At 49.0% G+C, this 22,483-nt stretch overlaps 1 protein-coding gene across 3 annotated transcripts in view; it reads left to right on the top strand.

Moving 5' to 3' along the window:
- LOC144271730 (protein PML-like) overlaps positions 1–22,483 on the top strand; it is a 41,314-nt gene that overhangs the window by 15,387 nt on the left and 3,444 nt on the right. For all 3 annotated transcript variants that reach the window (XM_077829299.1, XM_077829300.1, XM_077829298.1), the window contains exons 5-7: positions 1,548–1,634; positions 2,866–3,121; positions 7,372–7,424. In XM_077829299.1, the coding sequence (XP_077685425.1) occupies positions 1,548–1,634; positions 2,866–3,121; positions 7,372–7,424 (396 nt within the window). The remainder of the gene's footprint in view (positions 1–1,547; positions 1,635–2,865; positions 3,122–7,371; positions 7,425–22,483) is intronic.

Raw genomic sequence — 22,483 nt, 5'->3', positions numbered from 1 at the left:
CTGTTCCTGATCACTTTCCTCTCATGCAAGTGCATCAGGATTGATTCTCTGAGGACCTGCTCCATGATTTTTCCAGGGACTGAGGTGAGGCTGACTGGCCTGTAGTTCCCAGGATCCTCCTTCTTCCCTTTTTTAAAGATTGGCACTACATTAGCGTTTTTCCAGTCATCCGGGACTTCCCCGGTTCGCCACGAGTTTTCAAAGATAATGGCCAATGGCTCTGCAATCACAGCCACCAATTCCTTCAGCACTCTCGGATGCAACTCGTCCGGCCCCATGGACTTGTGCACGTCCAGCTTTTCTAAATAGTCCCTAACCACCTCTGTCTCCACAGTGGGCTGGCCATCTCTTCCCCATTTTGTGATGCCCAGCGCAGCAGTCTGGGAGCTGACCTTGTTAGTGAAGACAGAGGCAAAAAAAGCATTGAGTACATTAGCTTTTTCCACATCCTCTGTCACTAGGTTGCCTCCCTCATTCAGTAAGGGGCCCACACTTTCCTTGGCTTTCTTCTTGTTGCCAACATACCTGAAGAAACCCTTCTTGTTACTCTTGACATCTCTCGCTAGCTGCAGCTCCAGGTGCAATTTGGCCCTCCTGATATCATTCCTACATGCCCGAGCAATATTTTTGGTCACCCACCTCAATATTTTTTCTGGTCACCCATCTCAAAACAAGATTAAGAGGTATGGAACAGCTTCCGTATGAGGAGAGATTAAAAAGACTGGGAGTGGTCGCCTTAGAAAAGAGACGATTAAGGAGGGATATGATCGAGGACTATAAAATCATAAATGGTGTGGAGAAAGTGAATAAGGAAATGTTATTTACTCTTTCACATAACATAAGAACATTAACAGGCACCAGGTTTAAAACAAACATAAGGAAGTACTTCTTCACACAATGCTCAATCAACCTGTACAACATGTTGCCAGGAGATGTTGTGAAGGCCACAAGTATAATGGGATTCAAAAAAGAATTAGATGAGTTCTTGGGGGATAACTCCATCAATGGCTGTTAGCCAAGATGATCAGGGATGCAATCCCATGCTCGAGATGACCCTGGCCTCTGACTGCCAGAAGTTGGGAGTGGATGACAGGGGTGGATCGCTTGATAATTGTCCTGTTCTATTCAGTCCCTTTGGAGCATCTAGCACCAGCCACTGTCAGAAGATAGGATACTAGGTGAGGTGGACCATTGGTCTCACCCACTCAGGCCATTCTTATGTTCTTATTCCCTAAGCTGTTTCCCAGACTCCTGTCCTGTGATCCTCTTCCTCTGGAGGTCCAACTAGCTGGGCTGCATCCCACCAGGCCCCTGCACTCAGTGGTTCCTCAGCCTCTCTGGCAGCACCTTCTCCCTTTCTCTCTCCCCAGCTGTAGCAGGCCACCAATCAGCCCAAGCTGAGGAAGCAGCTCCTCAAGGTCTTTGGATCTGGCGCTTGTGATGTCCAGATTAAAAGAACTCTGAGAAGCTGACTTCACATACGCACTGGCCCTTATCAGCCCGAATGCCAAGGGCTCCTTTTAATTGCTCCTTTGTGCTTTCTCCAGCCAGGGGAGTTCACTCAGCTTAGGACTCAAGAGCAGCACTCGGTTCCCATGCTTACTGGCAACATCCAGGAGGCGCACCTGGGCATGGTAAGTTTCCTGCTGATTATGGAACATTGCGCTCTGGCTTGCAGATGACCCTCCCTCCCCAATCGGGACCTGAGCTCAGCGGGGAGGAGCCCAGCGGCCGGCAGAACAATTGGACCAAAAGGTACAGCAGATGGCTGGGCTGTAGTGAAAAGTTGTCAGAGCTATGCTGATTCACACCAGCACGTTGTATCTATTTGATTGCCTTCATGCCTTCGTGGCCTGTAATCTCTTCGGGGCAGGGATTGTGTCTCCCTAAGTCAAAGCCCAGCATAAGGGAGCCTGTCCCTGGTATGATGGAGGTATTTTTCTCTTCCCTGGAGGGTATTGGGGTCTCTGCCCCTTATGCTACCTGCTGGAGGCATCCCCCAGGGCCCCTCCAAATATTGGACAAACCCGGCACTTCTGTTGGTCTCTGCAGGGCAGGGTGGGGTGCAACTGGGGTGGAGGAAGCTCACTCGACTGCCTCCTGCCCAGAGTCTGTCCTGTGGGTCGGAGAGGCTGGCACTCGGGCCCCAGATTCACTACAGCGCTTCGTAAAGAGCACAGGGAAGAGGAGGGGGTGTCACTGGTTGTAGCGCGGCAGCTTCTAGGTCCCAGGCGTGGCCCAGGAGCCCATTGTTCTATGCAGGGGCTGTACAAACGCAGCACAGAGACATGGCCACTGCTCCAAAGAGCTCACACTTAGTACTCTGACCATGTACGGCTAGGCTGCCCTTCTCCCTCACCCTGAGCTAGTGGTCACGGGTGCAGGTTACTGCCCCAGCAGTACCCCTGGGGCGTCACGGTCCCTCCCGTAGCCCTCTCTACTGTGGGGGTTTGGTGAGGATCTCATTTACTGCAGCCCTGAGAAAGGTGCAGTTTGCCTCCCCCATTGCCCTGGGCACCCAGCCAGCGCCAACTGGGGCATGCGGGAGTGAGGGGAAGGAGGCTTATAGTTCCACCCACTCCGCCAACCCCCTGCAGACAGCATGTGGCATCCGGAGCCCAGATCCAGGCTCCAGGGAGCTGGGTGACAGAGCAGAGGCCTCACTTCCCAATCACAGTCCAGCACTTTATAGTTTACCCTGGACCTTTTGAGCAGTAATTGGATTTTAAAGAGTCCCCCACAGCTGGGCTGGGTGTTCAGAGGACCGAGCAAACCTCTGGCCTAGGACACTGTCAGCCTGCCCCACAACGCTCCCTGGACGGGTACCCATCCCCATGCTGCTTAGGGGCTCTTCTCTCTCCCCAGGCCCCCCCAGGGAAGAGGAAACCAGGCCAAGCTGAAAAGGCCATCCAGACACCAATCAAGGTGCTGAAGCTTGAATCTCAGCCCAAGGTGCCGGAGAGAACCCCCAGCAAGTGCGACCAGGGCTTGCTAGACTTGGACCTGCAGCCTGGACCCAGCACTTCAACACCCAGCAGAAACTGTGGAGGGGCTCCTGCAGCGAGGGGAGCTGTGCTCTCTCAGGAGCTTGGAAACGCCCACTCTGAGCCTGGAGATCAAGGTAGGAAGAGTGAAGTGGGAGCCTTGTTGGGAGATCACCGCGGGGCATCTTGAAAGGGAAGCTTGGGCCAAAGCAGCTAGACATCACCACGAGAAGGGTCCTGAATGGAACGTAAGGATTATGAAGCAGAGGTCATGGCCTCACCCTCCACATTTCTGGCTTTGTAATTTGCACCTTCCGTGCTTATGTAAACAGCAAGGCAAAGGCAGTACAGCCTAGTGGATAGGGCACGGGCCTGGGACCCAGGTAGGGTTGCCAACATTGTAGTTCAAAACAAACATTTGGGACTGTTTTCTTAGCACCCCCATTTCACCTCTCCTCCTACTATTATTTATTATTATCAATGAAGAAGAAGAAGCAGGGATCCTAGAAATCTGTTTGCCAGGGAAAAACATGGAATTCATGTTTTTATAAAAAGAACGAGGAGTACTTGTGGCACCTTAGAGACTAACAAATTTATTTGAGCATAAGCTCATCGGATGCATGCAGTGGAAAATACAGTAGGAAGCTATATATACACAGAGAACATGAAAAAATGGGTGTTGCCATACCAACTCTAATGAGACTCATCAATTAAGGTGGGCTATCAGCAGGAGAAAAAAACTTTTGTAGTGATAATCAGGATGGCCCATTTCAAACAGTTGACAAGAAGGTGTGAGTAACAGTAGGGGGAAATTAGCATGGAGAAATAGTTTTTAGTTTGTGTAACGACTCATCCACTCCCAGTCTTTATTCAAGCCTAATTTAATGGTGTCCAGTTTGCAAATTAATTCCAGTTCTGCAGTTTCTCACTGGAGTCTGTTTTTGAAGTTTTTTTGTTGAATAATTGGACAATCAATTACAGACCTAAAAGTCGCAATTATTCAACAAAAAAACTTGAAAAACAGACTCCAACGAGAAACTTCAAAACTGGAATTAATTTGCAAACTGGACACCATTTAACTAGGCTTGAATAAAGACTGGGAGTGGATGGGTCTTTACACAAACTAAAAACTATTTCCCCATGCTAATTTTTCGCCTACTGTTACTCACACCTTCTTGTCAACTGTTTGAAATGGGCCATCCTGATTATCACTACAAAAGTTGTTATTCTCCTGCTGATAATAGCCCACCTTAACTGATGAGTCTCGTTAGAGTTGGTATGGCAACACCCATTTTTTCATGTTCTCTGTATATATATAGCTTCCTACTGTATTTTTCACTGCATGCATCTGATAAAGTGGGCTTTAGCCCACGAAAGCTTATGCTCAAGTAAATTTGTTAGTCTCTAAGGTGCCACAAGCACTCCTCATTCTTTTTGCTGATACAGACTAACACAGCTACCGCTCTGAAACCTGTGTTTTTATAGAGAATCTTTAGTTTTTACATTTTGTGAAAAAATAAAAACATGTGCAGTGGAACCCCGATTCTCTGATCTAATTGGGACCAGCGACAGATCAGATAATTAAAAATTCAGATAATCAGGAGACCGGGCAGAGCTCCGGCTGTCAGCCCCGGGCGGCAGGGCTCAGGCTTCTAGCTGAAAAATTGTAAATAGATCAATCAAACATTGTGTTCAATGGATACCTGTCTATACTGTGGCTAGGGAAACTACAGTTCAGTGTTTCCTTTTAATAGTGGAAAAAAACAGATTTTTATGTTTTTTATCAGAGAATTCTTTTTGTGGGGCGTTATAATGGAAAACTAGGATCTCTGATACTAAGCAGCACTCACCTCCATTCGCCAAGGGTATTTCTTCTGCTTTTTGCAGCACTTAGCAACTCCTGTCCTTGTTGTACAGAGATGAAAAAATATGGAACGTTCCTTGTAATAAGGGACTATTGGTCACCCTAAACCAAGGATATCTGGGATCAGTTCCCAGCTCTGTCCCTCAGCTCTGGGTGACCTTAGCCAAGTTGTCACCCCTCTCTGTGCCTCAGTTTCCCCAGTTGTAAAATTGGGATATAGATACTGACCTCCCTTGTAAGGCACTTTGAGAGTGAAAGGGGAAAAGCGCTGTGTAGCTGACCACCTCCAGGACCTTGCAGGGTTGAGTCCCAATTGCCCAGAGTTCACATTGGGATGGTGAGAAAAGCTGACCTACATCTCCTGCTTTCTATGTCCTACCCCTGGTGCTCCTGCAGCCGTGTCTCCCACCCAGCCCTCTGTGTTAGAGCACCCTGAGCTACACCTGCCTGTAACACCCACAAGGCACCAGGACCCAGATCCGCAAAGTGACTTAGGCACCTAACTTCCATTGAAATCAATGGGAGTTAGGCCGCCTGAAGATCGGGGCCTCAACTGCTAGGTCAGTGAAGCCAGGCTATTCTGACCATACCCCTTTGGGTGCCCCTGCCTCTCCACTATGGCAGGCAGCATGGAGGTGGTATGAGAGAGAGGTCCTATATCAGCAAGTACCACACAGGGGTGGGGGGAACCTTCTTGGGGCCGCTTAGCAGGCTTGTGAGGCCACAGTGCTTGGCAATGCAGGCTCAGGCACAGTGCAGCCAGGGGTCAAGCCCTACCAGTCTAAAATGCAGCCACAGCCTTTCCCAGATAGTACTGGGCCCTTCCCCAGCCCTCCAAGTCAGATGAGTCCCAGCTGGCAAACAGACAGGGACTGCAGCGGGGACATCTGGTGGATACTTTTAAAAATGCAGCCTCCCATGTTGTTTTCCATAGTGAAGTCCTTAGAAGCGGAGCTGAGAGATACAGCTGCTGGTCCAGCAAATCCCTTCATTTGAGTCCTGGGTGTTTAAATTTAAGATCTTTGCTAGATCAGGGCCATAGGCCAAAGGAGAGACCTGTTTTCAGAGGTGAACCAACCCCCTCTGGGTGAACAGGCTGGTAAGGCAGAAAGATACAAGAAGGCTTTTGGAGGACTTTCACAGGAGAATGCTCTTGCACCAGCCCTGAGCAGAGAGCCAATCAATGGCCCACAAGCAGAGGGAATGGTGAGGGGAGGAGAAAAAATGCAATGTCCATCAGAGAGGATGGACCATATCCATGGAGGAAGGCAACTTCCCACTGGATCCTGGAATGTAGGGGAGCTGGCAGAGGAGCTGGACAAGGCAGTGATGGGGCCACACTTCCAGGGTAGGCATGAGGAGGCAGGTAACAGGCCCTGGGAGAGAAGTGGCATCCATGGAGCCAGATGAGGAAACAGGCTAGCAGCAGGAGGCGGTTTCAGTGTTGTCGTTGGCTGAGACATGCACACCCCATCACACTTTAGTACTTCCACACATACCCAGCCATCACGTAACATTGCCTGGCCGGCCTGCAGGGGCCTGAATAGGCTGTAGTGACATGTGCTTAGCCAGGACTCCTTATCTCAGGGTAAAGGGTTGGGTTCCCTAATTGTCACGGCAGCCCAATGAAAATCAAATGAGTTGGAGCTTCAACATGTAAAACCAAATGTCCACTGATGGAGCCTTTATAGTCATTGCAGAGCAGTTGGCTTCTCAACCTCTTTCATGGCGTGACGCCATGTTACAGCAAAAAAGTTCAGAGACCACCACCCCCCTTCCAATAATTTTGGGACCTCTCCCATGTAGCCATAAAGAGAAATCCCACCCACCACATCCCCAAACTGTTCATGAGCCCCTTGCTAAGGATCTGGACCACAGGTAGAGAATCCATGATCTATAGCAACATCTAGGAACCTGGATTTTCCTGGGTCCACATACAGACAAACAGGGAACTGTTCCAAAATGAGCTACTGAAAATAATGAGGAGTTGAAAGGGTTGACTGGGGAGGAGATGGGAAAGGCTAAGTTCAATGTGGCTAGACAGTGATGCAGAGAGACACAACCACACAGCCTCAACACCCAGGGAAGGAAGAGAGGAAGGGCAGCAGAAGGTCTCAGGAGTGGAACTAGGAGTAAGGGAGGAAAATAAGAAAGTACGGAATAGAAATGCCTGGCTGATTGGAGGCTATGATGCTGGAAATGATTCCCTGAAGCACTGAACTTCTTGTAGCAGATCAGGGCGGGAGGGCAGCACAGAGGTGAAAAGTATTTCAGCTGGGGTGAACAGGAAAATTGGCACATGCAGCAACGAAGGAAACTGTCTCTCTGGAAAAGCTCTCGCTGCTACACCCTAGCCAGTGGAGGGGGCTCTAATTCAACACTCATCAACCAGCCCGCTATGTGGCCCTTATATGTGTGGCTGGGGAGGGACCCACGTTGCTTTGCCAGTTTTTCCTCTGTTCTGTACCCTTTCGCGCTGTGCCTGTTCAAACTGGCACTTGACTCCCTGTCTTCTGTTTGCAGAAGACTCCAGCATCGTGATAAGCAGTTCCGAAGATACGGACGAAGACACGGTGGTGAGTGAAATAAAAGCCCAGCATCCACTGTAACTGGGATACAATATGGATTGTGCCAAAATGCTGCGAGTTGCTGCCGCTCACGCTGCCTCTTGTAAGATCAACAGCAGTGAATGCAAACACAAGCACGCAATGGTTGGAACATTCAGCCACCTGCCTTAGCATTGCAATTCTCCCCACTTGGTTCAGTGCGGATTCTGAGACCATGCATTAAAGGTCTGGCATGTCCTAAGGATCCACATTAATCTGCCAGTCACATACCTTTCCAGATTCCTAGGTGTGGGCAAGAAAACCTCTCCTTAGTTGGATGAGAGTCATCAGGCAGGTATAAGTTTAACCTTCTCCTCCAGGACTCTTTCTGAACAAGTAACCACATTATCTGTTGGCTCCTCTCCCCATAACTCGGTCAGATTCCAGCAGAAGGAATCTTCTGGGACATTTCCAAACATTCTTCCACCACCCTGATGTTTGTTCAGAAAAGAGTTCTCATCATCTGCTTGCTCGCTCTCTTCTCCTTCAGCGACCCTATGCCATTTCTCAATGCACCACAATGGGTTGAGCTCTTGCTTCTGTAATAGCAAGAATAGGTTATTAGCTACTTTCTGATTGCTTAAGAGCCCTTCCAAAATGAAGCCAATTGTGGATTTTCCCCCAGCTGTTGTTCCCAGTGATCTACACACCCTTCTCTCTTTCCCAGATAGGCACATGCCTCCCCTTCACCAGTTGCATTATGTGTTTGACATATCCACTTCCTGCTCCTAGACAGTGTTGTCTAGTGGATAGGGCACGGGACTATGACTCAGGAGACCTAGGTTCTATTCCCGGCTCTGCCACTGGCCTGTTGTGTGTTCTTGGGCAAGTCACTTCAGCTCTCTGTGCCTCAGTTTCCCCCCCCCACCCCCCCCGTAAAATAGGAATAACGCTACTGCCCTCCTTTGCAAAGCAGTCTACAGATGATCACGCTACCTGAGAGCTGGGTATGGTTATTCTGCAATGCGTCTCTGAGGTGACTGGTATCAGAGACTGACCTGAGTAGAAGTAGATGGCTGCTGACTGTACATCAAGTCACAGGCAACCACGGTTGCGACTGACCCAAGCACAATGCCCTAGGCTGAGGGATATAGAAATAGATCGCTAAATGCCAGCCAAAGAAAACAAAAGCGGACAAATCTGTCCCTGTTGTAACCTTCCCTGAAGCCCAGAGAGCCACACAGGTAATATTTGGTCCAAGGTGTCATCCCGTCTCAAACATGCCCTCTTTACTGACTTCACCTCTGAGCATGGAACAAGCAATGTAAGTCCCCTCTCCCTTCCCAGCACGGGCAGCCCTCACCCCCGTGCTTTGGTGATCTCCAGCTGTTGGCAAACTCCCTCTGGACCCATATCCCTTAGCCCAATTGCTGCAACTCCAATGTGGTAAGCCAAGTGGCTCCACCAGGGGCCGGATTTGCCACTGTGTCTTGTGATGTCACTCACACCTGTGCAAAGTGAGTGTGAACCAATACCATTCGGATCTGCTCTGCTCACGCTGCCTAGGTGTAATTGACTATGCAGAGTGCAGGGCAGCAGGGAACCTGGACCCACATGTATCGTGAATGCTGCTCTAACTGTCTGAGGCGTTTTATCTTGCAGGGAATGTGCCAGCAAGTACTTTGAAATGGTCTCACGTCATATGTAAATACAGCTTTGCAGCTGGTGCTGCAGAAGTGGCACTCTCAAGGCAATCTGTGTGACTGTCCCCCTCTCTCAGGGAGTTCATTTCCTCCTTTGTGGGTGTTTTCTTTTCCTGGTTTGTAAGAAAATAAGTGACCAGCGCTTAATTAGAGATGGCCCCAAAAAAGTTAAGATCTGGATTCAGGTCCAAACTTTGCATCTTTCCTGAGATTTCCAAAGAAGTCTAAGGAAACTGCTAAATCTCCTAGTGAAAATCCCAGCTCTTTTGCACATTTCTATACTTAATGTTTCCAGTTTTGTCCAGTCCAGAAATTCTGCCCAGTTGGTATTTTTTCTGGAACTCAAGCACCTTCCTACATCATTCTCGTTGAGATGTTCTGGTATTGTTCTTTATTGATGACACTGTAACAAAAATTAAATAGGAGGAAGTATGCTTTATAGAATTTTGCAGTATTTTGCTGAACTAGTTTCTTCAAGCTTAACTTGGATAGCAGTACTGTGGTACACTACAGAATGAAATGTATAAAAATAATTTTTTATAATTGGTGCTGGTAGCACGTGACCTAGTTAAGGTTGATTTCCAGCTTGCTCTTCCAGAGGCTCATAATTTACACAGACAAATGTAGTCTTCAGTTTTATGTTTTTGTCTCAGCCAAAAGAGGAATTGTTTGAGCCACTTCATTTGAGCTGTTTGTGAGTTATTGGAGAGTGGGGGAGTGGGTGAACAATAATTCCTATTAGTCTCCATCAGAAAGTGCTCTCAGATGACTCAATATGACTAAAATGTAGAGGGTCTAATTCTTCTCTCACTTCTGTCACTTTTATATTGGTTTCAGTGCACTCACTCTTGAGTTACACCAGAGTAGGTGAGAGGAGAATTTGGCCCAGCAACGTCAAACTTGTCTTGTTTTTAGATCTCACTAAGATTTAAAACCACAGGCTACGTTCGTAGGCAGTCAGTTCAGATGGTTTGAAGTTTGGAATGTTAGAAGTCAGCAGTTTTGTGTGTCGCCATTAGAACTTTCCTGTTTTTTTACTCGTTTTAAGGATGACTTTGTCAACGATGCCACCATTGTCCATGACACGCCGCACTGTCAGAGTCAAAAGACAAGTATCTCCGATTGAAGGAACTTACCCATTCTGCTCAAGAAATAGGCAGAGCTTTTAAGATCTTCAGACCAAATAGCTTCATATCAAGCAACTTACAAGATCAGTTAAGGATAACTGAATTAAGGATGTTATATTTAAGGATATTTTAATTAATGACTCTAGGGGCTGAAGCCTGTGGAATTTATAAGCCTCACAGAGAAGAGAATTTTTAGCTTAGGCCAAAGATAAAGCAATATGGCAGATTGTCTGTTCCAAACTGAATTGGCCCAGATCAAGGGAAAAGTTAGGGTATGACTCAAGCAATTGAAATCAGTGGGAGTCTTTGCATTGCCTTCCTTGGGCTTTGGATCCGCCCTTGGAGCTTTGATGCATGGAAACATTAGCGAATGAGGTTTTATGTAGTTTGTTTGTTACTGTTGGATCAGCATTAGCAATTATCTAGGGCCTATAAAAATGGGGACCATCTTTGATGCATGGGACAGGATAAGGTGTTCAGTGTGTAGAAATTTTAATAGTAGTTGTATAGACAAAATGTCACGTAACACTTTGAAAAGGTACCACCCGCCCCCTACTTTGAAAACAATATTAAAAATCCACAGGATTCATGATATATTTAACCACATGACAAATCCTAGTGGCAGATATCCTTATAAATAAAGAAGCAGTTAAATTGATGGGGTGGGAAGGGACCTGTTTTCAGTGGAAGGGGTTGGATATAAAATTGGGATGGGACCATGGTTTTGGGGAATGTAACGTGGAGGTGCTTTTGTATGGGATAGTAATACAGGAATGTAAGTCACTCTTGTTACCCTCAATAAAACTATTTCCAAACTAAAAGCAACTCACTGCCATCTTCCTTACCCGTTTTCTTTGCAGTTTCTCTTTCCTTCTTCCAGTAGTGAATTGAGCCTAAATGGGAACTGGATCCAATCCAACCAAGAGACTTATGCTCGTGCCATTCCTTCTTCCAATGCTGCCTCCTGCACCCCTGTCTCTCTGGTAAACCCTAACGCCTTCTGGCATTTTCTCCCACAGGCAGCATGGTCTGGAGGAACAAGCATGGAGTTTGGAGTCATAGGGGACTGGCTTCCAATCCTGGCTCTGCCACTGGTTCAGTGTGTGGCCTTGGGTGGCTCACTTCACCTTTCATTCGTGTTTCCCCGCCTGTCAAATGGGGATGATGATACAGGGGTGCTGGGAGGATTAATTAGGGTAGTGTCTGTTCAATGCTTTGAACACACCTCCCAGGCCAGGTGTCTGCATCCATGAATCCTCCTTTCATCTGTCCTTCATCATAGCTTCAGTAGGTCAGAGTGCTTTGACTCGACATGGAAGTCATTGAACACTGTTGCTCAGAACCCGCTCCCACCGCACTCCTGGCTAAGAACATCCAGGAGCATGTTATACTTTTCAAAGGATTCAGACACCTGACTCCCTCAGACTCCTTTGGAAATCCCAGCTACCAGGTGTAGAGTGAATTGGGACAATTATTAATCTAGCTGCCCCCTTTGCCTTGTAAAGAGCTGCTGTCTGGCTGTATTGATGGGGGCCCCCTAATGTGTATCTCCATGGGATGCCGATGTTAGCATGGAAAGGAAGAAGCAAGCAGCCTAAAGGACCAGGCACATGGGCAAAGGCTTAGGTGGCCACTACCCCGAGTCAGTTGATGCCACCAACAGCAGTGAAAGGGGTAGCAGATGTAAGAGAACAGCAGAGCAAACCCAAGCCACGCATAAGGATAAGCCTGCTCAAATAAATGGCACTCATCTCACCCTTTAAGCAGCTGGTGAAGGACTCCAACAGATGCCTTCTAGGGGAGTTCTACCACCAAGGATCCTCCACAGGGAAAGTCCTGTCTCCAGCCCCATCCAGACTGAACCTAGGGACAAGGAATAGTTCTGCCTCCCATGAATAGTAACTGATGGGCAGAGACTGAGTTCAAGAGTACTCACAAGTTTAGAATCTTCTTTGAGTGGTGGTTCCTATATGTATTCCAAATGTCGGTGTACATGCATGCCATGCGCCGGAGCTGGAAGGTTTTCCTAGAAGTGTCCATTGACCCGCACTTCATCTTGTGCTCCCAGCTGAGGCTATATTATGCTGAATGAGTCAACGCTGCGCCAGTTCCCTCTTACTGCCGCATGTATAGAGTCAGACCCCCTCCTCCTCTGGGATCTCACTTTTTGACTAAGAGAGCACTTTCGACTGTTGTATATAGTTGTTGTTTGCTTGTATAGCATGGTAAGTACACATAGTAGTTAGTGTAGTTAATTAGAGATTGTTTACCCTGCTCATGGTACGTTTTCCCTCCCCCAGGTACTATGCCCCAAGTTCCAGGGTTTAAAAACTGTGCTTTGTGCCCCCACTTGTTCTCGGTGAGCGACGAGCACCAGCGTTACCTTTACTGACGTGGGGAGGTTCATATCGCAACTTGTTGCAAGATCTTTAAGTCTTTCCTGCCACGGACTTGGGAAGTGCAGGAACTTCACCTCAGAAAGTTGGTTATGGAGGAGGCCATGAGACCGCAGGCACGCTCTGATTCAGAGCTGTCACTGCAGCGCCCATCACCAGTGGTGAGTGCTCCTCCCAGCACTTCCCATGCCGCCGATCTGACAGTACTGATGGTCAAGGGCGAGCCGAGACATGAGGGTACAAAGCATTCTCATGGGCATCTGAGCAAGTCCCCATTGAGGGCCACCTCCAAGCATAGCGTTCCTTTCCCGAACCAGACCAGGTTGGGTGAGGAGTCATGTACCGGCACTGATGCACCAGTGCTAAGCTTCCCCGTACCGAGAGTGAAGTAAAGCACAAGAAGGATCTGGTGGTACTGCTGGTCGTCCCAGCATCTGCCTGCCCTGACCGGTCTTCAGCTTGCGCACTGTCCATCCGCCAACTGCCTTCGCACCTATCAGTCCAACCATCTCCATGAACACCAGCTTGGTTCTCCAGTGCTTCCAGAGACATCCCCTGGACTCCTAGCCGTTTGGAGCCTCTTCTCCCCACGGGGCAACTGGAGCTGCCCTACCTGCCTTCTCCACTGCTTGCCTGCAAGCTACCCATGCCAGTGAATGAACAGGGTCCTACTGACTCCCCTTCCTCTCTATGGCCCCAGATGACCAAAGGCAATATCAGGTCCTGTTACAGCAGGTAGCTGCGGATCTGGGCGTACAGTTAGAGGAGATCCAGGATCAGCACCATCAACTGCAGGACGTCCTCCAACCACAGGGACTGTCATGGCTAGCACTGCCCATTAAAGATGCTATCCTTCAGCCCACATGGGCAGTGTGGCACACCCCGCTTCCTGTACCCCCACACCAAAATGCGTGACGTGCTAGTACTTGGTACCAACTAAGGGGACGGACTTTCTCTTCTCCCACCCATCCCCCAGCTCTCTGGTTATGCATGCAGTGCTGGAACAGGTGTGCCAGCACACACAAGTCCAGCCCTCCAGACTGGGTGGCCAAGCGCCTCGACCTTTTGGGGAGAAAGGACTACTTGGCAGCTTTGCAATGCCAAATTGCAAATTACCAGGTTCTGCTGGCTAAGTATGATTTCAACAACAATGCTGCACTAGCAAGAACCAACACTTTAATGCCCTGGTGGAAGAGAGGTGCCTGGTGGCCAAAGTGGGCCTCCAACTGGCAGTCAATGTCATGGGTAGGTCTTTTTGCTCTCTTGCCATGGGTGTTGTCATGTGACAAGACTCCTGGCTGCAGTCCTCTGGCTTTCCTCAGGAGGTCCAAACCTCCCTTTTGACGAGGACAGGTTGTTCTCTGACAAAACAGACTAGTTCCTTCGCTCGCTGAAGTACTCTAGCAGCTTTGGGCTCCATGGGGATCTATACCCCAGCCCTCCAACGCAAACAGCAGCACCAACCATTCCACCCTCAGCCATATGCACCCTACCGGCCTGGTATCAGCGGCACCCCCCTCAAATCCATTGTGACATGGGCCTTCCTTCCAGCAGACCGCTTTGTGATGTTGACAGCCATAGTTGTGGACTTACACTGCAACCCTCGCACCACAGTCCGCCATTTCCTCTCCCTCCGCTGGCACATGGCAGTCTACACCTACGTGACACCACATGTATGTCTGCACATGCGTTGCTTCCAAATGTGACTCCTTTCCATTTACAGACCCTACAAGGGACCAGTTGGATGCCAAAATCATTTTCCCAAAGACAGTTCTGGCCTCCCTCACCTGGTGGACTGACCCTTCCAAGGTCCTGGTCTGTACCCCCTTCACCCAGCACCATGAGATGATCCAAGCCACGTACATCCCAGACACCCAACATTTCCTAGCCAACATGCTCAGTGGGACTTTCTACCTCAACCATGAGTGGGAATTACACAATCCCACTCTCTGTTCCATCTTCCGCACGTGGGGCACCCCATTCTGGGACCTCTTTGCCACTCACAACAACTGCGAGTTACCCCTCGCTGGTTCCAGGTGAGCCAATCGGGGACGACTCACAGGGTGATGCTCTTCTCCTACTCTGGATGGGCAATCTCTGCTATGCCTTTTCCCCCCATTCCGCTCCTCCCACAAGTCCTCCGCAAGATTCACCGGGACCGTGCCACCATCATTCTCATGCCACCATTCTGGCCTAATCAGTTCTGATTCACAGACCTCCTCAGCCTCTCCATGCGTACACCTACTCCACCTCCAGCTGCTCCTGGACCTCCTCACACAAAATGGGGACAGAGTCCAGTTTCCCAGTCTGGGCTCTCTTCACCTCACGGCCTAATTTTTGGAAGGGGCTCAAGAATAGACATAAGAACATAAGAACAGTCATACTGGGTCAGACCAAAGACAAGGCATGCTCCACTCTGCTGAGACACTTCCTTAACCAGAGCAGGAGGGTATGCCCCTGGACCTATTCAGCCGCATAGCCAGGGGGAGCGATCCAAAAAAAAGGCACTACCCGCTGTGGCACTTATACTCACCCAGCGGCGCTCCAGTGGCAGGCCCTCACTCGCTCCGGGTGTCTTCGGCACTGAAGGTCCCGCCGCTGAGGTACCACCGAAGACCCGGAGCGAGTGAAGGTCCCGTCGCCGAAGACCTGGAGTGCTGCCGGGTGAGTAAAAGCGCCGCAGCGGGTGGCGCCTTTTTTTTGGATTGCTCCCCCTGTTCCCTCAACAGGAGAAAATTTAAAAGGCGCCAAGACATTGACAAGGCGCCACTTGTGCTCAGTGAGGGAGCAGCCGCTGCCCCGCTCCCCCCCTAGCTACGCTACTGGACCTACTACTAAGATAAGTGTAAATGCTTCACCTCATGTCCTCCCGACCATCACCATCAGCTGAGACCAATACTCATACTTATCATCCTCAATTATCTCCTCAAACTCTAAATGTAGGGCCTTTCCCTCAGCTCGGTATGGGTCCCCTGGCCACACTTAATGCCTTTCCCCCCCTGTGGATGGCAGCTTGGTGTTCACGCACCCTACCACCATTCATTTCATAAAAGGTGTCCTCAGCAGTTTCCTGACAGTACTTAAGCCCACGCCCCCGTGGACCTTGCCCTTCTTCTATCTGCCCTCACGAAGCCGCTCTTCGAGCCAATGGCGACATGTTCCCTCTCCCATGTCTCCATGAAAGCAATATTCCTAGTGGCTATTACCTTGGCTAGATGGGTCAGCGAACTAGCAGCCATGATTGCTGACCCCCCCTTACACAGTATTTCACAAGGATATGATTTCCTGACAGCTGCATGCTAAGTTCCTCCCACAGTTGGTTTTGGAGTTCCACCTCAATCAGTCTGTTCACCTCCTTGTCTTCCATCCCAAACCAACATACTGCCGCCTGACAGAGTTATGGTGTACTCCACACAAGCGCAAGCAACCACATCTGCCTACCTGATGGATGTCTCCTGGCAAGTCACATGTTGAGCAGCAACATGGTGCTCCATGCACACATTCACATCCCATTACGCCATTGCCCAAGGGGGGGCTGATGATGCGTCAGTGGGATGCGCCATACTACACACTGCACTGCCTCTTGCATCCTCACACCCCTATCCACACTGATCACTGCTCAGTACTTACTCAGGTTTGGAATAAATATTGGGACCATCACTCAAAGAAGAGGAGACTACTTACCTGTAACTGGAGGGTCTTCAAGATGTGTGCCATCCATCCCCTCAGCTGTGGACTGCACTACTCAGCGGTAAGAGTGTCACTGGAGTGGCACAATCCACACGGCCTAATATAGCCTCAGCTGGGGAGTACAAGACGACGCACGATGCACGTGCATATCAACAGACACTGCTAGGAAAGCCTTCCAGCGTATGGCGGGCATGCACACCCATGTTTGGAATACAAATAGGGACCACATATCTCAAAGAACCTCAAGTTACAGGTAAGTAAATTCCTCTTATGACTGTGTCCTGAATCTTCTGGTTTACACCAGTGTAAATCAAGAGTAACTCTACCCCTATCAGCAGGGTTACGTCAATGTAACAGTAGTGTAAGAGGAAAAGCTAAGACCTAGAATTGTTCCCTTTAGTATGCGGGCTTGCAACAGAGTCCAGGTGTGCTGTGAATTCTCTATCTAGAGACAACTGGCCTCGCATACAGTGTGCAATTCACAGACTACTTGGTCTCAATCTCTGTCTTGGTCATTTGGTGATTCCCTCCCCCTTAACTCCCCTGCCCAAAATGATCAAGTGTGTTGGTTTGGAAACAAGGGAACTGGACAACCAAGTCAACGCCCCAACTCGAACACGATCCAATGGCTGGAAGTTGAAGTTGTCTAAGTTCCATTTTCAAAAGTGACTTCATCACGCAGGCCCAGATCCTCACAGGTATTTTGGCACCTAACTCTCATTGATTTCAATGGCAGGCACCTAAATATTGTGGGGGACCTGGATTTAGGAGCCTATATTCCATTAACAATCAGTCAGGTTTAGGTTCTTAAGCCACTTTTATAGATGAAATTTATGCTCCTGAGTCACCTAGGCACTTCAGGAAATTTTACCCAAGAACTTCACAGCTTGGGGCTATCTCTGTGTGTTACTGCTCAGTAACAATGTGCAGATGTGCTTGGCTGGGCTGTAGCAGCAGTTAATAGCAAGAGAGTTTCCCTGAGTGCTTTTTCGTTCCTGAGCACACTGGGGATACTCTGGCACTGACGGGAAATGTGACTGGTAGGGGAGAGGGGCCAGCCGCTGGGTTTTTATGCAAGGCCTTCTCCATATCCTGTCCGGCAGGGAGCTGAGTTCATGCTCCCTCACTGAGCAAACAGTCTGCTCCACTAGTTGAAAAATGCCACAACAGAAGCCACAATTTCTAGTGAGCCCTCAGATTTGGCAGGAGAATTCCAATCTCACAGAAGCCCCCCCGATTCCAATTCAAATTCAGTCAGCAGCAGCCACCGTGGCAGTAATGCGGAACACATTTCAACTTCATAGCACTGCACATATGGTACCTAAGTAACCCTCCCAGCAGCCCTGAGACATAGGCACGATTATAGCCTAGGAACTAGAACCAGAGCCATAACTGGGCATTTTAGCGACTGGGGCGAGCAAGCATATTTGTGACCCCTACCAATTTTTTCCATCACAAGTGACAGGGGTTGTGGTACGGGGCACACAGGGTTGTTACCCCGAAAACAGAATTTGGGTTCCCTGAGATGACTAATCTGTTCTCATTAGATATTAGGTCTCCAGGATGGCTAAGGAAAAATCTTAGAGGGCATGGATACAGCCCTCCGATAAATGAGTGACACAAGCCGTGTTTTAAACAAGGTGCCCTTTATTCCTCATAACAAGCTAAAGATCACCCTTTCTTGATGTTAACACCTCTTATAGATATTATAAACCCAATCCTTGGCACAAATCCCTTATTGATATTATAAGACACAAATCCCTTCCAACAAGTTAAAGAGCACCCCAAACCATATTGCTTTACAGTACAAAGTGATGCTAAGTGATGCACTCTGCTTTTGGTCATCAGTTGTTCACAGATCACTGACAGCAGTTTTTAAATATATTTTTAGGTCCTACATATATAAATTCCTTTTACAATTACCACACACAGATAGATCTTTATAAACCCATGCACACACATATACACTAACACTATACTATACCAGAACTAGAACTTTGTCTGACAAACTTACTCCACTGCACTGTCTTGCACGCTCTCTCTCTGCCTCTTCTCTTGAGGTCTCTGCTTCTTATCTCTCTCTCTCTGTGCACTCCAGTGGCAAGGCAGGGCTCCCTCTGCTGCTCTCCTCTCTCTGCCAGCTCTCTCAACCATCAGCTCTCAACTCCCACCAGCTGTCAATCCAACTCAACTGACACACTGACCTTTATACCATTCTGTCAGGGAACTTTCTGCTCATATCTTCCTGTCAGATCTTTCTTGGACGCATGCCAGCTGTCAACATTCTAAACTGTCTGTTCTATTTTTAGCCTGCAATCATTATTTACCTGACAGTGGTATGATCTTCTGCTGTTTTTAGCATTGTTGTTCATCACCTTTTCCCCGCCAGTTTGGTTTTCCCACCAATTCTGTTTTTCGTGCTCTGTGACCTGCAGCTTCTAACGATGAAGTGACTCTTGCTTATTCAAAATGAAATCCAGGAATATAAAATGGAGCCTGGGAACCCCCACAAATAAAGTGACCAGGTGTCCGCTTTTCGACTGGAATACAACGTCAAAAAAAGAACCCTGGCAGCTCCGGTCATAACTGCCGACAGGGCAGTTAAAAGTCCGGTTGGCAGTGCTGCAGGGCTAATGCAGGCTAGTCCACACCTGTCCTGGCTCTGCGCTCCCTACTCCCACCCCGAGCACCAGTTCCGCACTCCCATTGGCCAGGAACCATGGCCCATGGGAACTCCGGGAGCGGTGCCTGTGGGCGAGAGCAGTGCGCAGAGCCACCTGCCATACTAGGAGCTGGACCTGCTACTGGACGCTTACGGGTGCAGCATGGTCCACGGTGCCAGGACAGGGAGGAAGCCTGCCTTAGCCCCCGAGCTGTGCCACTGACGGGGAGCAGCTGGAGGTAACCCAGTGCCCCAACCCCCTGTCCCAGCCCTGAGCTCCCCCCAAACCCAGAGCCCCCTCCTGCACACGAAAGCCCTCCTCCCTGCCCCACCCCAGAGCCTGCACCCCCAGACGGAGCCCTCACCCCCCCGCACTCCAACCCTCTGCTCCAGCCCAGAGCCCTCTCCCACATCCTGAACCCCTCCACCCCACCCCCCAGCCTGGAGCCCCCTCCTGCATCCCAAACCTGTCATCTCTGGCCCTACTATCAGGCATATGCTCCCAAAATTTTTGCTACCCTGCCCCCCAATGCAGACAGGCTGGGTGGCACACTAAGGAGAGTCAGGGGCTGGAGATGGCACTCTCTCCCTAACCCTGGTGCATGGGGCTGGCCCACCAAAGCCTTGCCACCCGGGGCTTTACATGTCACCCCTGTTTCTGCCCCATTTTTCCGCCTCCACCTGGGTGGCTGCCCCTTTCGCCCTGTCTTGGTTACGGCTCTGGCTAGAACGCTGGACTGGAACTTAGACTCGTAGATTTGAAGGCCAGAAAGGACCATCGTGATCATTTGGATATGATACCTGGATATGAGTCAACAGTGTGCCCTTGTTGCCAAGAAGGCTAATGGCATTTTGGGCTGTATAAGTAGGAGCATTGCCAGCAGATCGAGGGACGTGATCGTTCCCCTCTATTTGGCACTGGTGAGGCCATACCTGGAGTATTGTGTCCAGTTTTGGTCCCCCCATGACAAGGAGGATGTGGAAAAATTGGAAAGACTAGATGGACTAGATGACCTCCTGAGGTCCCTTCCCTGATATTCTATGGTTCTATGATTTAGTCTGACTTCCTGCACATTGCAGGTCACAGAACCTCACCCACCCACTCCTGTAATATACCCGAACCGCTGTCTGAGCTACTGAAGTCCTCAAATCATTATTTAAAGACTTCAAGCTACAGAAACTCTGCCATTTGCACTAGTTTAAACCTGCAAGTGACTGCATGCTGCAGAGGAAGGTCAAAAACTCCAGGGTCTCTGCCAATGTGACTTCGGGTGGGGGGAAGTCCTTCCTGACCCCATATGGCAGACAGTTGGACCCTAAGCATGTGCGCGTGGCCCACCAGCCAGACAGCTGGGAACGAATTTGCTGTAGTAACTCAGAGATCTCCCCATCTACTGTCCCATCAGTATCCATTGGGGATATTTATTACTAGCTGTTGTTGATAGGCCACATGCCATTGTAGGCAGTCTCCTTATACCATGCCCTCCATAAACTTATCAAGCTCAGGCTTGAAACCAGTTAGGTTTTTTGCCCCCACTGCTTCCCTTGGGAGGCTGTTCCAGAACTTCACTCCTCTGATCATTAGAAACCTTGATCTAATTTCAAGCCTAAACTTCCTGATGGCCAGTTAATATCCATTTGTTTTTATGCCAACATTGGCCCTCACCTTAAATAACACCTCTCCTTCCCTAGTATTTATCCATTTGATGTATTTATAGAGAGCATTCACATCTTCCCTTGTGAGAGCTGGGTTCTGTTTGTGGCTCTGCCATTGGCCAGTTGCATGACATTGGGCACATCACATCTCTCTGTGCCTCAGTTTCCCCTTCTGTAGAAGAGTGTTGCTGATGACACTATATAGAAAGCAGAAGATCTCAATGGTCAGTATCAGTGTACCCATTGTACAGATGGGAGGGAAGTGGTTTGCCCAATATCACCTTGCAGGCCCATGGCAGAACCAGGAATTGAACCCACATTTCCTGCAGCCCAATAGAGTGCTTAAAGCCATCACTCTCCGTTTGCAGGTGGGAAAACGGAGACACAGCAAGGAGCAGCGGTCGTATCCCAGCGTATACAAGGCACCAGTGTCAGAACCTAAATAGGAACTCAAGAGCTCTGGGCCTTGGACCCCTGGCCCACACCTCTGTCTAGATATGACGCAACAAGGGCTAGTTTGCTGTGGGCAGTCCATGGCACAAACTCTGGGATCTTTCATATGCAGGTTACCTTCTGTGAAAAAGTGGAAGCAGAATAGCTGATTTCTCATTCCAGGGGAGTGGCAGCAAGACCTAGCCTCTCAACTGCTGGGAACAGAAAGGAAAAGTCAGCACAGTGCTTTTGGCCTTGGGTAACTCCATTGATTATGGACTTCCTTCTGATTTATACCAGTGTAAATGAGAGCAGAATCAAGGCCTGGCATACAATGTGTTCCTAGTATGCAAAGGAGAGAGAAGAATTGTTTCAAGGGGTATAAACTTGCATGAATGCAATGAAACTGAGCAGAAGATGATGTAAGCTGGACAGCAGGCAGTATTTCTGTAGTCTATTGGAAAAGGGTAGTGTCCCTTTAAATAGCTGGTGAGCCCTCCAGTGGCATTCACCATGTTCTAAAACCCACCATAGCCCAACCAGCCCGCCATGTGGAGTGTAGCCCTGCCTATTAGGGTATATTTAGTAACCACAATTATTTGGGACCTGACTCGGCAGGGTGGTTTTTGCAGGTTGTGATTACAAGACACAACAATTTCCTAAGCTGCAGATCTATTAAACTCCAGACTAGTCTCCCAAGCAGAATGGCAGACGTGCAGGCACATCTGGAATAGAAAAAGGATTGGAGACTGTCACATAGGAAGCAACCCTGCATTTGTCCAAGGAGTACAGAGCCTTACAGTGCTTAGTCTGAGTGCTTCATAAATACTAAGGGGGTGAGAGAGACAGAGAGAGAGGAGAAATTATCAGAAATGTCTCAACATTCTGCCCCAAATGTTTCAAATTTTGCAGAAAACCAAGAAAAAACAATAAAGCATGGAGAAAATTTTCACAAAATCTGTGCCCCCATTTTTCAACCAACTGCAGAGTAGGTCAACATATTTCATGTCAGGTGAGATTTCAAAATTATGAGGTGCCAGTGAAAACCTGGAGAAAAAGAATATGAAAAGGAAGTGTCATCCATTCCCATCCGCTTTTTTGTTTTTCATCTGGCTCCCACAGCATTAGATACGGGCATTGAGAGATCAGACAAGACCATGGAACAAGACTTTTCTACCTCCTCCTTCTCCTTTCCCTTTGGGGAGGGGAGCGGCCCCAAGCTCACACCACTGTCAAGGTGGTTACCTAGACAGGTGTTAGAGCGCAGACTTCAAACTCGGCCACTCCTCTACCCACCGGCTCGGCCACCTTTGCCCAGCCTCCTTTTCCACCTCTCAGCACATGCACAGGGCTCTCTCCTAGTGCAGGTGAACCCGGCTGATTCTTGGCACTATTGGGAGCATGGTGCATTCTCTTTGGTTTT

The sequence above is a fragment of the Eretmochelys imbricata genome, chromosome 10 (genome assembly GCF_965152235.1).
Source record: "Eretmochelys imbricata isolate rEreImb1 chromosome 10, rEreImb1.hap1, whole genome shotgun sequence".
Lineage (NCBI taxonomy): Eukaryota > Metazoa > Chordata > Testudines > Cheloniidae > Eretmochelys > Eretmochelys imbricata.
The sequence above is the reverse complement of the archived record's forward strand: the minus strand, read 5'-3'. Positions and strand labels throughout refer to the sequence as shown.